The 16,047-nt window shown below is 39.5% G+C and overlaps 1 protein-coding gene across 2 annotated transcripts in view; it reads left to right on the top strand.

The window, feature by feature from the left end:
- Positions 1 to 16,047, top strand: part of LOC114658899 (BMP/retinoic acid-inducible neural-specific protein 3-like) — a 492,078-nt gene that overhangs the window by 399,868 nt on the left and 76,163 nt on the right. For both annotated transcript variants that reach the window (XM_028811009.2, XM_051932810.1), the window contains one exon: positions 464 to 700. In XM_028811009.2, the coding sequence (XP_028666842.2) occupies positions 464 to 700 (237 nt within the window). The remainder of the gene's footprint in view (positions 1 to 463; positions 701 to 16,047) is intronic.

The following is a 16,047-nucleotide window of genomic DNA, read 5'->3' as shown; positions in this document are numbered from 1 at the left end:
AACCCTACCCCATTAAACACAATTTGATCCTTTGTTTTTGTTATACAGCACAACTTTCACAGCATACAAGTTCAGAATTCTTTAGTGATTAACAAATGCAAATTTTAGGGTCAATAGGTTAATACAAATACAAATAAAAGAACCAACCATAAGCCTTCAAATTACTCAATACAGTACGGTACAGTTCAGGAGCCATAGAGGCAATGGATCAGGAAAAACCAAAAATGTAATGCCAGTTAAAAAATAAAAGTATCTTGGAGGATCCTTGGTGTTCTTAGAAATTAATGCATTGGCAGAATGGGGCAGGTTGGCTAGCCAGTCCTTCCCTGTTAGATACTGAAGTATGCGGTCAGAAGTGCGTGCTCTGTCTAAACCTGTGCTGATGCTACATGAAGTGAGCTAAATGAAAGTAATATAAAGCCTAACATAATCCATTTTTCTTTTTTTTTCTTTCATCTGCAAGGTCTGCAGGTTATCCTTCCTGATTATTTAAAAGAGAAATTTGTCCAAGCTGCCCTCAGTTACATTGCCTGCAACACAGAGGGAGGCTTCGTCTGCAAGAACAACGACTGCTGGTGTCACTGCGATCCCAAATTTCCAGAATGCAACTGCCCATATACTGACATTCAAGCAATGGAAGAAAGCCTAAATCGGATTAATGAAGCTTGGATTAGCATTTACAAGGAGTTTGAAGATGCAGGTAAAAAAATAAAAAATACTGCAGAGAACATAGGAATCTGAAAATACTTTGTAGCTGGTGATGTATGTACAATAAAAAGGTCGAGTTAAAAGAGAGACAATCGGGGCTTGAGATTAATGCATCTTGCCAGGAGCTGATGAGTATGTTGGACGGACTTAGGGCTCATGGGCACTAATTTCTGCCTGGCATTGTCTGTGTGCACATTTTTCCAATGTTTCTGTAGGTTTTCTCTGTTAAACCCGTTTATTTGGAATTATATGAATGCTCACTTGGCTTGATGCTCACAACTGGCTCATTATCAGTTATGGAATGTTGGTTTGTGCCTTGTGTGTGGCCTGTGAAGTATTGACATCCTTTCCAAGGCTTGTTCCTGCCTGGTGCTATAATGGAATGACCAGGAGGAAATACATGGATGGGATTTAAGGAATGGTATGATGATGCAGAAAGTATGGTTTGACTTTTTACTTTTTAGTTGGGTTTATTTTTGTTCTTTCAGGGTTTGGATGTACTCCTCATGTGACCTGCTAGTTAAATCAGACATTGTATGGTTTTGTTGATATGTTATCAGGCTATTCTAAATCTACCTATTGTGGATATTTGTGTAACTCTATGACTAAGCTGGTATGCGAAACTGAATGGAGAATGGACACACTTGAATTAAAATATACAGTTCAGTTTTATTTGTAACAACGATGGTGTCCAACAGAAAGATACAAGGATAGCTGTGTTCTCTGTACAGCTCAGTTAGACTTTCAAGGTAAAACTTTGTGTGTTTTTTTGTGGTTATTACTACTATGGAAGTTCTGAGGTTCATTGTGACTGGTAACAGCTCTACAATCTCTCAGTCATCCAAGTTTGATGCACCTTCTACTACTTCTGAAATAATATGGGTATGGGGGCATTGGTTAGTTTATGTGCCATGCTATACTGTGTTGTGATCTTGCATACTTCACAGCTATATTGTTTTTTATTTGGCCATACAGGCTGTGGTAGCTCTAGGAGCAGTTTTTAGAAATGAGTATGTTATGGCTCAAAAAACGGTAGGCTTATGTCCTTACATGTTTACCTTGTAATGGCCGACCCCTTACCCAGACTGGCCACTACACTACCAAGACTTATTCTTTGGATTACCTGAGGTTTCTTGCTCTAATAACAAGCCATACTCCTTACAAGTTGTCTTATATTTCCGAAAACAATGAAATAAGCAAAAAACAGTAAACAGATATGTAAAATTAAACACTGAATAAATGAAAAGACAGACAAATATTCAACAATAAATAAATATATATATATATATATATATATATATATATATATATATATATATATATATATATATATATATGTGCGTGCAAACCACCACTTATCCCAAAAACACCAGTAACTAATTACTATATATAAGAATACAAATATTTACATTACATTAAATTACATTAAATCCTCCCTTGCCCCTAAACAATAAACAAAAGCACACAACACAAATACAAACATGGATCGGATAAACACAGCAGTTGAAAATGTGGTGAAAAATGTGTCCCAAAATAAAGTCTGGCAGTATTGATACTGGCTGTAATGTTATTGTGATTCATCCCGACAACAAAACGACCTCACCGTAAAACTCCTGGCAATGATTTGAATGAATTCAAACCCCGGGGTTCCTCGGCTCTGGCTGTCGTGATGTAGAATCAGTAGTTGAAAAAGTAGGCAGTGGAATTAAGCAATAAATAGAAGTGATGAGTTTGTAGATGGATGGTAAATTGTCTTCTTTTCCTGTCTCTTCCTCCTCGCCTCTCGCCTTCCGTTTCGCTCTTCTCTTTTAAATGTAAAAAGTCCCGGATGTACAGTATCTGGTGTGTAAACAGGTGATTTCTGTCTCGGGGCTGCGGTCTCTCTTCATCATACTTCCCCTCTGCACTTACGGGGACAACATTCACTGACGCACACATAACGGACAGTAAACGGGACGATGAAAACAAAACACACTGAGCACAACAATAGAATATACTATAAAGGAGCCCCACTACATCTGCCCTATCTTTTAAAATTACAAATCAAACAATTCAAACATGATTTTAAGTGTACATTTAAAGGTATTTGCATACATTTCAGTCACACCATGCAGAAATGACAACACTTCTTCAGAGTGTTTCAGAGCACCATAATATTTGGAACACAGTAATGGCAGGTCTATTAAAGCAGTCAAATTGAGTACTGTGTCGCATATCTCTTGAATGTAATGACTGCTTGAGGTCTGCGATTCACAGACATTACCAGGTGCTAAAAATCTTCTCTGGTGATGGTCTGCCAAGCCTCTAATGCAGCCATCTTCATCTCCTGGTTATTTTGGGGGTTTGTCCCCTTAAGATTTCTCTTCAGCATATTGAAGGCCCACTCAATTGGACTAAAAGCAGGCTTTGAAAAACTCCGGTGTTACTTTAGCAGTATGTTTGAGATCATTATCTTGTGGTAGGATGAAGTGCCGTCCAATGAGTGTAGAGACATTTGCTGGAACTTGAGCAGATCATATGTTTCCCTACACCTCAGTATTCATTGTGCCCCTGTCATCAGCAGTTCCATCATCAGTGAAGAGAAGTGTGCCAGTACCTGTGCCAACCATACATGCCCAAGCCATAACACTCCCCTGCCATGTTGAACAGATGAGGTGGTCTGCTTTGGATCTTGGGCAGTTCCTTTCGTCTCCACACTTTGTTCTTGCCATCACTCTGATGCAGGTTCATCTTTGTCTCGTCTGTCCACAAGACCTTTTTCCAAAATTCTGCAGGCTCTTCTTTTTTGAAATCTGAAATCTGTAATCTGGCCATCCTGCTTTTGTGACTAACTAGTGGTTTGCATCTTGCAGTATGGCCTCTGTGTGTCTGTTTCTGCTGATAGTCACACACACATCAGCCTCCTGAGGACTGTTTCTGATCTGTTCAGACAGACATTTGGGGCCTTTTCTTTACCTTAGTGAGAATTCTTCTGCCATCAGCAGTGGAGGTCTTCTTTGGCCTACCAGTTCCTTTACGATTCCTGAGCTCACCAGTGTGTTATTTTTTCTTAATGATATTTCAGACAGTTGATTTAGGGCATCCTAATATTTCACCGATCTCTCCAATGGTTTTTTCCTTGTGTTTCAACCTCATAATGGCTTCTTTGACTTTCATTGGCACAGCTCTTGTCCTCATGTTAAGCAATGGCAATTACAGACTCCAAAATGTAGAAGGAATCTGAGGTATCTTATGAAGCAATGAAACACACCTGAGGAATCACAAACACCTGTGACACCAGTTGTCCCAAACATTATGATGCCCCGAAATGAGGGGACCATGTAGAAAAAATGTTGTCATTTCTACATTGTGAAACCGAAATGTATGCAAATACCTTTAAATGTAAGTCTGCAATGTTCACTTTAATTACGTCTGAATTGTTTGATTTGTAATTTTAAACTATGCAACAGAAGGGTAAATCAAAGAAGAAAATGTCTTTGTCTCCTGCCTTGCAACCAGAGCAAGTGCTCTTTATGTTGACTCTAACAGTATTAGTTTTTACCTTGGGGGGCTCTCCCCTAATTAGCCAAATAGAAATTTTTCTTTCTTATAAAAGGTTGCAGCCTGGAAAATATCTTCTCAAACTTCTTTCCTTCTTATCTGCATCACCACAAATATTTCTTCTCCTGTTATACTTTTTAAAGGTAATGTGATTTAGAAGCAGCAGGTTGCTGCTTTCTGTAGGCAACCTTACAGAATTGGCTTGACTGTCTTCATAGTTCAGTGACCCTCTGGGGCATATCACATCCAACACACTTCCAACTCCCTCCTAAGAACAGACTAGAATGCACTGTGATTCGTCCCTTTCCCAATAGCTTCCTCTGTGTGCCCAGCAGGATTTGCCCAAGAAGGCAAGACAAGCTATGATTGACAAATCCAGGTATAAAAACACAAAATGACGTTCTCAGAAACACTTAAACCAATTCATGGTCACATCCCTGGACAGGAAACTCCATAGTAGAGGTCTGTGAGGTACTGGTTTTTCACTGCTCTCCCATCAAACATCCTTCTCAATTTCCATTTTCTCCTGCCCACGTTTTCCCACTCCCAGAAAAACTTCCAGTCTGCTCCTGACTGCATTCCTACTTTTCTTCTAAAAGGACTTCGGTATGGGAACATAGACAAAGGGGATTTTTATCACAGCAGAATCTGTAAGGGGGAAAAAAAAACTCACCCAGGTCTGAGTAAGTGCGTTAATGATTGTTTTTTCCTTTTTCACAATACAGTTGGAGTTGATATTCCTATTGTCTTTCTTAGCATTTGCCCCGTGTTAGTACAGGGTCCGCCGACTTGAACGTCTCTTAACATTTCTCCTGATCTAGAGCATCTTCCCGGCTGGCTTTAACTTAACACTATCAATTTTTGGAGGATCCATATGGCCGTTTGCTTTGTGGGCTGAGATGAAGGGCAGTCTTTGCCACTGTGTTTTTCTTCGCTTCATATAACTTGACCCTAACATCGCAAGCAGGCTTCCTGCATCTTATAACTGGGGAGGAAAAATGAGCCACAATACTTAATTATCAAATAGGAGGTTTATTAAAGGGCGGCACGGTGGCGCAGTGGGTAGCGCTGCTGCCTCGCAGTTGGGTGACCTGGGGACCTGGGTTCGCTTCCTGGGTCCTCCCTGCGTGGGAGTTTGCATGTTCTCCCCGTGTCTGCGTGGGTTTCCTCCGGGCGCTCGGTTTCCTCCCACAGTCCAAAGACATGCAGGTTAGGTGGCTTGGCGATTCAAAATTGGCCCTAGTGTGTGCTTGGTGTGTGGCTGTGTTTGTGTGTGTCCTGTGGTGGGTTGGCACCCTGCCCAGGATTGGTTCCTGCCTTGTGCCCTGTGTTGGCTGGGATTGGCTCCAGCAGACCCCCGTGACCCTGTGTTCGGATTCAGCGGGTTGGAAAATGGATGGATGGATGGATGGAGGTTTATTAAACAACTAGTCATTAAGCCCGTTACAATAATGGGCACTAGAACAGTAGTGCATAAACATTAGTAGGAAGAGTCTATATTAAATGGCAAGGGACCTTGACCTCATTCTGTTTGTTGGTCGTATTTTTCTTTGTTTTTCTGCCTTTCTTTTGTTGATGTTTACTTGCTGAGCTGACCGTTCTTCATGAACTGCCACCGTGTATTGTGTGTTTTTAATCTTCTGTGAAAGTAATACTGTCTTGTACGTCCGCTGGCTTGTACATCCATAATAAACCTTTAATTTTCTCTGGCGGTAATACAAGCGTGCGCGTCGGTAATATGCCTTTAATTTTCTCTGACAGTCATACTGGCTTGTATGTGGCTGTAATATGCGTCACTGTATTGTGTACGTTTAATTTCCTCTCACAGTAATACTGGTTTGTATTTCCGTAAAACGCCTGTAATTTTCTCTGACAGTAATATCACGCATCGCACCGTGACCCGCGCATGCGCACTTCACCAGAAGACACACACACGGACACCTGGACGCACACAGGGATTTTATTAAAGAGGATGATGGATTGAACTCCTACAAAAGATATGATTTGAATAATCCTTTGAGATATCAAATTTAAAGGTTTACTCCACCAAACTACCCGTATCCATTCCCCATACGTCTTTCTACAATTGTCCTGATACAGAGCGTTTTCCAGGCTGGCTTTAACTTAGCACATGTCTTCTTGGGACATCCACATGGTTGTTCACTGTATGGGCTGGGTTTTATTTGCCATAGATAACGTGACCATACCATCATAAGTGGGTGCCAAGTATCTTATTGCTGTGGAAGAAAAATAAGCTACATTAGTTAATTCCTAAATAGGAGGCTTATTAAAAACAATGGATTCAACTCCTGTCAAAGATAAGACTTGAATAAGCTTATCTGCTTTGAGCTGTCAAATTTAAAGGTCTACCCCCCCTTCCCAAATGACTCGTATCCATTCCTCTTTTATCGAACGCGGTTGGAGTGGTTTTCGCTGACTATCCAAAATTTGTAAAACAAAAAGTACCATACAGATGTTGCTATTCTATTGACTCCTCAATTATTTGTAATTGAAGACATAGGTGTTTAGTTCTTATTAGACACTTGCAGATTCCTGTCTCAACTATGTAAAACAACGCCTTCAACATATGGTTAACTCAATGGGTGAAATAAATCACGAAATGACTTTTAGTTAACAGCTTCACATCCCAGACAGGACATTGCCTGCCTAAAGTGAATTTCCCATCGGGATTAATAAGTATCTATCTATCTATCTATCTATCTATCTATCTAATCTATCTATCTATCTATCTATCTATCTATCTATCTATCTATCTATCTATCTATCTATCTATCTATCTATCTAAATCTATCTATCTATCTATCTATCTAAAGAAATGCATTTATCTTATGTGTGTGACATTTTCTTGCTCTATAGGAATCACCTCTACAGTAAACAAATAAAAAACAGTAGTTTGAAACAAAGGCCATACAAATAGAGTTAAAATGCAATAAAGTAAAATTCATAAAGGAAAATATTCATATCGATAAGTACAATAGATTCCACATTCCCCACTTCTGATTCTGTTTGAATCACATTAAACAATATCAAAACTTCTTAAAACCTCAAGAAATTCACAATGTGATAAAGGCATGTGCAGTTTATAGAACAAATGTAGTTTTGACAGTGACGCTTAAACAATTTTTAAAAAATTACAGCTAAAATATATCAAAAGGCTAATAAACATAAAATGGTTACTATATACAAGATTCCCCTTAAAAATATATAACCCATGTCAGGTCAGGTCAGGCCAGATTGGGGAGCATACACTGGTACAGCTCGTTGCCACACCCACTACAGGACGAAACAGCTCGGGTTGAAACAGCTGGTTGGCAACCCCCCCAGGCAGACACGCGGTCCAGTCCTACCCTCCAGAAATGACCCTCTGTCTGTGACAGCCAGGTGTTACGTAGGTGTCGTCTTGACCCAGCCAGTCTGGTCCTCAACAATCAGGATCCTGTAAGCCAGATCACCCTCGGGGAATCGTGCCACATGGCCGTAGTGCCATAACTGACGCTTCTTCACAATGCAGGTAATGTGCCTCATTCTGGACTCCATGAGCAACTGCTCATTCAACACAAAGTCAAACCAGCGGTACACAAGGATTCTCTGAAGAGACACAGTACCAAAGGAGTTCAGTGTTTGTCTCAGGTCACTGGATAGCGTCCATGTCTCGCAACCATATAGCAAAACAGGAAGCACCAGGACTCTAGAGACTTGGACCTTTGTCCTTTTGCATAGATATCGGGAGTGCCACACAACCCTTTCCAGCAACCTCATGACCCCCCATGCCCTTCCAATCCGTCTACTGACATCATAGGAAGTGCCATTAGACATGAATGTCACTGCTGAGGTAAGTAAACCTCTCAACGAGGTTGACATTCTCTCTGCAGACAGACACACTGCTGATGGCTGTGCCTAAGAGATCATTAAAAGCCTGGGTCTTGGTTTTTATCCAGGACACTCGCAAGCCCAGACACTCCGACTCAGTCTGGGCTCCCAGTCTGGGTCCTGATCAGAGCCTCCAATCATGTCACCCATGTCCCAAACCAATAAATAAACAAGTCTGCTTTCATTTTTTTCATTTTTGGAAAGATTGGATGTCATCATGAAAAATCCCCTCCATCCCCATCCAGGAGGTGTGCTCTCTTGAAGCACTTTTAGCCACAGGCTCATTCCACCATGGTGTGCTAAGAAGTGCCTCTGGGGGTCTTTGCTGCCCGCTGCTATCAGGCAATTCAATGCTCCACCCGATGGACTCATTAGTTTTATTTTTATTTATTGATTGATTGATTGATCAATTTTATTATTTGTCCTGTGAGACTGTATACTTGTTTTTATGTTTCTGCTACTAATCTAATTAATCTATTTAGCACCACACACAGTATTTTGCATATGAGAAGCTGTCGTGTCCATAATATTATATAAAGTGTCTGGAATACACAGTATGTACAACACTGGGAACCAACAGCAGCACACGTTTCTCCATGACAGAATAATAACATGACCAATGCCATTCAGCTTCAAAGAAAAACATTCCTAATGGACACTTGTTCAGCAGTAAGTTCTTGGAGGGAATGAACAGTTAAGTTGGCTACTGTTTCAGCGCATAAGAAAAATGAGTGATTGCAGTGTCAAAGTCTAAGACACCATACCATAGGCCACATCACTGGACATTAAGAAACAATAGAGTGGTTTAATTTTTGTTTAGGTTAGTTATAAAAAGTGCACTTACCTGCAGGGTAGGTTTCAACAACAACAACAACAACATTTATTTATATAGCACATTTGCATACAAAAAAGTAGCTCAAAGTGCTTTACATAATGAAGAAAAGAAAAATAAGTTAACATTAGTTAACATAGAATAAGAGTAAGGCGTGATGGCCAGGGAGGTCAGAAAAAACAAACAACAAAAAAAAAAAACTCCAGACGGCAGGAGAAAAATATAAAATCTGTAGGGGTTCCAGGCCACGAGACCGCCCAGTCCCCTTTGGGCATTCTACCTAACAAAAATGCAATAGTCCTCTTTGTATTTAATGTTCTCACGGAAGGACTTGATGATGATGGTCATGCAGACTTCTGGCTTTTAATCCATCAATGCTGGAACATCACGGTGCTTTGAGTAGATGGTGGTGGTGCAAGCCGCCACCACAAAGAAACCGGAAAAAGAAACAGAAGAGAGAGTAGGGGTTAGTATGGATTTTAGAGCCACCATGAATAGTTATTATAATGAATTGTATATACAGAGTATCAGGATTAAATTACAGTGAATTTATGACAAGGCCATGTTAAAATAATGTGTTTTTAGCAGTTTTTAAAGTGCTCCACTGTATTAGCCTGGCGAATTCCTACTGGCAGGCTATTCCAGATTTTAGGTGCATAACAGCAGAAGGCCGCCTCACCACTTCTTTTAAGTTTTGCTCTTTGAATTCTAAGGAGACACTCATTTGAGAATCTGAGGTTACAATTTGGAATATAAGACGTCAGACATTCCGATATATAAGATGGAGCGAGATTATTTAAGGCTTTATAAACCATAAGCAGAATTTTAAAGTCAATCCTGAATGACACAGGTAACCAGTGTAGTGACATCAAAACTGGAGAGATGTGCTCGGATTTTCTTTTCCTAGTTAGGATTCTAGCAGCTGCATTCTGCACTCGTTGCAAATGATTTATGTCTTTTTTGGGTAGTCCTGAGAGGAATGTGTTACAGTAATCTAGTCGACTGAAAACAAACGCGTGAACTAATTTCAGGAGCAAACGGCTCTGGTGGTGGTACTGAGGTATGCCACGGGTGGAAATGTTGTTGGCAGTTTTGACGTGGGTGAGAAGGCCTGTCATTCACGTTAATACATGGGCGGTGGCACACCAACATCCTGGCGTTACTTCATGCCATACTGGGGAAGGGTGTCCATTTGGACACATAAATCACGGTAACATAACCGGCAGGAGATAAAGGCAAATAAGACAGACGTGCAGAGTAACCATAAGATTGGAAAGATCTGGAGAAAAAGGACAAAAGATGAAAGTAACTCCAGGAAGCTACCTGAATTTGTCTGTGTGTCTCTACCTGTGCCTGTGTGCCAGCAGCCATGCACCCGCAGATGTACAGAGACTTCCACCAAAATCGAGGCTGTGTGGGGTGCATGGTCACAAGTGGCATTGCTGACTGGTTTGTGTCCAGCCAGTGTTAATGATTGGTTCAGCATATAAAACTGAGAAGCACCCAGCAGGGGTCATCTTTTGACCGTCTTGCATGAAGGAGAGTAGGTAACTGAATAACTTAAACAGCAATCTTTATTCAGCATTCCTGTATGCTATTAATGTATTTTTTTTTTTTACTGTTTTTCTGTTATTTTTGTACTTGCGCGTTTTTCCACTTTTGATTTTGATAACTGTTTTTTCTGTCCTCTTGATTTTTGTCCTGTGAGAAGGAGATAGAACAGTTGTCTAATTATGTGTTTTTGTTATTTTTTTTTCATCATCTTTATTTTTGAGCCATGTAAATTCTATACATATTCACCTTCACTTATTTTTTTATTGTTGTATATATATATATTATTTCATTGTTATTACAGAGGACTGCATCTAATTTAAACTGCATGGTACTAGAATTTTCTTTTGTTTTGCCGGCATTTTAATAAAGATGTGCTTTCTTTGAATATCTTTTGGTTCTGTGCCTCAAATTACACCATTGATCCATTCGGTTACGTTACAGATGCCTAGAATTTGATCGTGTGCAGAGGTGCCAGTGCACGGGTGTCACACACCACACACAAAACAGTCTGTCCTTTCATTAAGGCTGTCCAGGAAATGTTTGATGAACAGTCACATGAGGAACAACACGAGTAATGTAACAAAAGCCACAGCATCAGGTGAGCAACCAGGATTATGTGTTATGACCACAAGGGTGCTACGCCCATAATTCTACTAAGGTTGACGTTCATAACATGGTGCCATCTCCAAGTGTCCAACACTGCATTCTCTACATGGCGTGTATCGCTTGCTCGTGACAGTCACAGCCCAACATTTGGTGCCATATAGAGTGACAGGGATGAACAACAGTCTTATAAACATTGACCTATTCTATTAAACATTGGCCTATTCCTATCATTTTTGAAAAATATTAAAAAGACAGGGGGCGGCACGGTGGCGCGGTGGGTAGCGCTGCTGCCTCGCAGTTGGGAGATCTGGGGACCTGGGTTCGGGTCCGCCCTGCGTGGAGTTTGCATGTTCTCCCCGTGTCTGCGTGGGTTTCCTCCGGGCGCTCCGGTTTCCTCCCACAGTCCAAAGACATGCAGTTTAGGTAGATTGACGATTGTAAATTGGCCCTAGTGTGTGGGTGTGTTTGTGTGTGTCCTGCGGTGGGTTGGCACCCTGCCCAGAATTGTTTCCTGCCTTGTGCCCTGTGTTGGCTGGGATTGGCTCCAGCAGACCCCCGTGACCCTGTGTTCAGATTCAGCGGGTTGGAAAATGGATGGATGGATGGATAAAAAGACAGATGATTAGAAATTTGGCCAATGAGAACGTCCTCATCTTCCCCACAATATTCTCTTATTGAGACCTAAAGTAGTTGTGTATTCAAACCTAACATTTTTACTTCCTAAGTGTAATACTTTAAATTTACTGACATTAAATTTCATCAGCCACAAATCTGCCCAAGCCTGTATGATGTCCAATTCCTTCTGTAATGATATAACGGATTCCCAATTATATGCCAATCCACCTATCTTGGTAACATCTGCAAACTTAACCAGCTTGTTACTAATATTCCTATCCAAATCATTTATATATATTAAAAATAGCAGCGACCCCTGCTGGTCACCACTCTTAACATCAGCCAATTCTGATTAGGCTCCTCACACCATCACCCTCTGCTTCCTGTGGCTGAGCCAATTCTGAACCAAATATCTCCCTGAACTCCAACTTCTTTTAGTTTGATGCCCAACCTTTCATGTGGCACCTTATCAAATACTTTCTGAAAGTCAAGATAAATAATATCATAAGCTCCACTTTGATCGCTGGTTCCTCATAGAATTCCAGCATGTTAGTAAAACATGACCTCCGTCTTCTGAACCCATGCTGACTGTTAAGAAAAATTCCTGTCCTTGCCAGGTGTTGCTCCATCTTATCCTTAATAATTCCTTTCATTAATTTTCCTGTGATGCATTGTTCTTCTCTCTCTTGTTAAATTAACCCTAGCCAGAATTAATCTATTAATTTTTTACATTTAAGATTTCTCATTTAAAGATTTACCAATGTTGTTTCTTGTCCTAGAGTGTGTATATAAATACAGGGAACTCCAGTTTCTGTATTACATCTTGCCTGAAGAAGGGGCCTAAGTTGCCTCGAAAGCTAGCATATTGTAATCTTTTTAGTTAGCCAATAAAAGGTGTCATTTTGCTTGGCTTTACATTCCTAATGGCTAACACGGTACAACACCCTAGTACTCCTGAGATGCACATTAAGCTTACTGGCCTATAGTTGCTTGGATCTGTCCGGTCACCCTTTTTATATAACAGGATAATATTTTCCATTTGCCAGTCCTTTAGAATCTCTCCAGTGTGCAGTGTGCACATTTATAGACAAGAAAACAAAAACATTTTAAAAATTAACACGTTTTCAACTACAGCGTAATGAGTAGAAAACTAAATTTAAGGTTAGTAAGTCTGGTTTGTGCGACTTAAAATATTTCAATAAAATTGATTATTTTTAGATAGATAGATAGATAGATAGATAGATAGATAGATAGATAGATAGATAGATAGATAGATAGATAGATAGATAGATAGATAGATAGATAGATAGATAGATAGATAGATAGATACTTTATTAATCCCAAGAGGAAAAAAGTCAATAAGGACTTTTCCCAAGTTAAGATGCATATAGCTGTCTTCATTTCGGCATCAGATGTTAAGATATCTGTTGTGCTAAAAAACATTAACATTAAATAAAAATATTTTGGTCTTTTTTCCATTTTTGCTATTATGGAAGAGATGGCAACCCTGTAAGTCCTTAATAAGTTTACTAAGTGGTTGAAAATAAACTAAGAAGTTAAAATTAATTAAATAGTTTGACCAAGAAAATGAATAAAAATGAATGGGCTTTGTCTTTGAATCACAAAAATCTGGCCACCCTTAAGTAACGTTTATACATCAAAATGGGGCAGCCACCCACATTCCCTCGCAACAGATTAATCCAGTCAACCTAAAAAGATGATAGATAGATAGATAGATAGATAGATAGATAGATAGATAGATAGATAGATAGATAGATAGATAGATAGATAGATAGATAGATAGATAGATAGATAGATAGATAGATAGATAGATAGATAGATAGATAGATAGATAGATAGATAGATAGATAGAACTTTATTTTTTCCCAGGGGGAAATGTGACTTTTTACAGAATAAATACATAAATAAATAAAATTAAATAAATAAATAAACACACACACTTTAGTTTGATAAAGATAAAGATTTGGGTATCCACCCCATATACTTGAAAAATAACACTTAAAATGTAAAGAGTAGTACAGATTGAGTAATCTCTTGTGACTGAATCCCAAATTGTGGCTGAGGGTGAAACAGAGGAGTGGCTGTTTTATAGCGAGGAGGCAGGAAGAGGCGTGTCTTCAGTGGTGCACCCGGAAGTGAGATCAGTGATAGGTTTGGAAGGGAGATCTGTCGAGAATCGGGTGAGATGTCAGAACTGGAACTGGAGGAGGAGGAGGAGGTGGAAGTGGGATCAGGCAGATTTTCCTTCGGAGGATTGATAGAAGAGGAAGAAAAGGCGTTAGTGTGCACCACCAACCCTCGGTCCAGCGTAACAACACATTTAGTCAAGTCCATCGACTGCCTCCCATGCATGCGTGTGTGATAATACATAAATAGATAGATAAGTAAGCAAGTAAATAAGTAAGTATTAAATAAACAAATAAATAAATGTATAGATATACACTTTGGTCTGAACACACAGCAAAATGACTACAAAGCAAGAAAATAAAAAAGAAAGAAAAGTTCTGACTTGGCTGTCACAGTTACAGTAACTGACATATTGGTGTTGGTATAAAGGAGCCCCCCATAGTATTACAGTACTTGACACACTTTTGCTGAATTATTTGTTGCCTGAAAGTCCTCAGTGTTGTTGTTTCATAGAGATAATGTGCAGCATTGTTCAAAATGGCACTCAGTTTTGTTTTAAGTCTTTCCCTTGCTACCACCTCCAGGGGTTCCAGAGTGTGTCCCTTGACTGAGTGTGCCATTTTAATTATCATTTTCATTTAGTGGGCCTTTCTTGAAGTGATGTTACCAGCCCAACACACCACAGCACAGAAAATCACACTGGCCATCGATATGAAGGATGTCACTTCCCACATTAAAGGATGTAAGAGAAAGATCAAATTAGATGAGATATGATAACTCCACATAGACATGGAAAGAAATGGAGACTTCAAACAAACCAGGTTCTGGATAAGTATTAATCACTTTGCCAACATGCCAAACACATGAAATATTTTTTTAGAAAATAAAGATTCTTTATTTCCATTTCCTTTGTTAAGGACCAAGCCAATGAAGATCCTGGCACACATTTCAAAGTACACTATTTCAGTACTTTCAGGTTCATAATGGAGTCATGCCTGACCAAAGAGTAAAAAGACAATTTAATTCTACACTTTAAACTATATATGTTAACTCAATCAGCATAAACTAAACACACTTATTCAAATGTTGTCTGTTAAATTTTTTCAATCTGTTCTACAATCAGCATAATGTATGTAATCTTTAAATTTAACACTAAGTCTCCGAGTTAAAGCCTCAGAGCTTGCACTAATTTGTAAGCCACATTTTAACAGCTTTACTGCTAATCGCTTATTCCTTTGCACTAGATGATTACTGCGCAGTGCATTTGTTTAACTAAGAGTAATAAGAAGCTTTAAACATTAACATTCCCAACATCTGTTCTTTACAAGTGTGCCATGAGGCAATTAGGAAAAACACACAGATGCCCAAACTGGTCTCACTTTGTTTCAATTATGTAAAACACATTCTTGTATTTGTTAATAGCACTCATGGATTGGAATAAAAAAGGAAGGTGCAGAATGTTCTTTATATTGTACAATAAATAAAGGTTTGCTGCTAACGCCAAATTAATCATTATAAATCGTTAGGTTTTCCGTTAATTGTCCTGGTATGAGTTACAATGTACCCTTTGATGGACTGGATTCCTCTCATTAAGGCTGGTTATCACCTCACAACCAATGCTACTGGATAGGCGTCACAGGTTAAATAATAAATTAAAGCAACCAAAATGGCATTCTTGTGCAGGGCTGTTGGCCTCATTCCCTATAACAGGTTGACGAGCACAAATCAAGGCAGCCCAGAATAGCTGATTTGAAAACGTAGCTACAAGAACCCCAGCCACTTCTTTTGAGGGTGGATAGGCAAAGTCCACTTGAAGAGAACCCAGAAGAAAATCTTGAACAGGCTGAAGGGATTATATTGCTCAGTTGGTATAATAATTCTCCAAGAGAAGATTTAAGAACGTACTTAGGATTGGATGGCCAGGTCTGTCCAACTCAGGGCTTTGCCACAATGACCCCTATCAGAGTAAGCAGGTTGACAGTTAAGTAAAATTAGGAGAATGAATGAATAATAAAGTGTAATAACAAGAAAGACAAAGAAAAAGGAGGGATCCACTCTGTATATTGTAAGGAACAAGTGGAAAGTTAGCGAGTTACCACAAAAGACTGAGTCCAAAATAGAAGTGAATGGGGAGGAAAAGTGCAGGGCTTTTA

The sequence above is a fragment of the Erpetoichthys calabaricus genome, chromosome 10, assembly GCF_900747795.2.
Source record: "Erpetoichthys calabaricus chromosome 10, fErpCal1.3, whole genome shotgun sequence".
Taxonomy (NCBI): Eukaryota; Metazoa; Chordata; class Cladistia; order Polypteriformes; family Polypteridae; genus Erpetoichthys; species Erpetoichthys calabaricus.
Note: the sequence above shows the minus strand (reverse complement) of the source record. Positions and strands in the feature narration are given on the sequence as shown.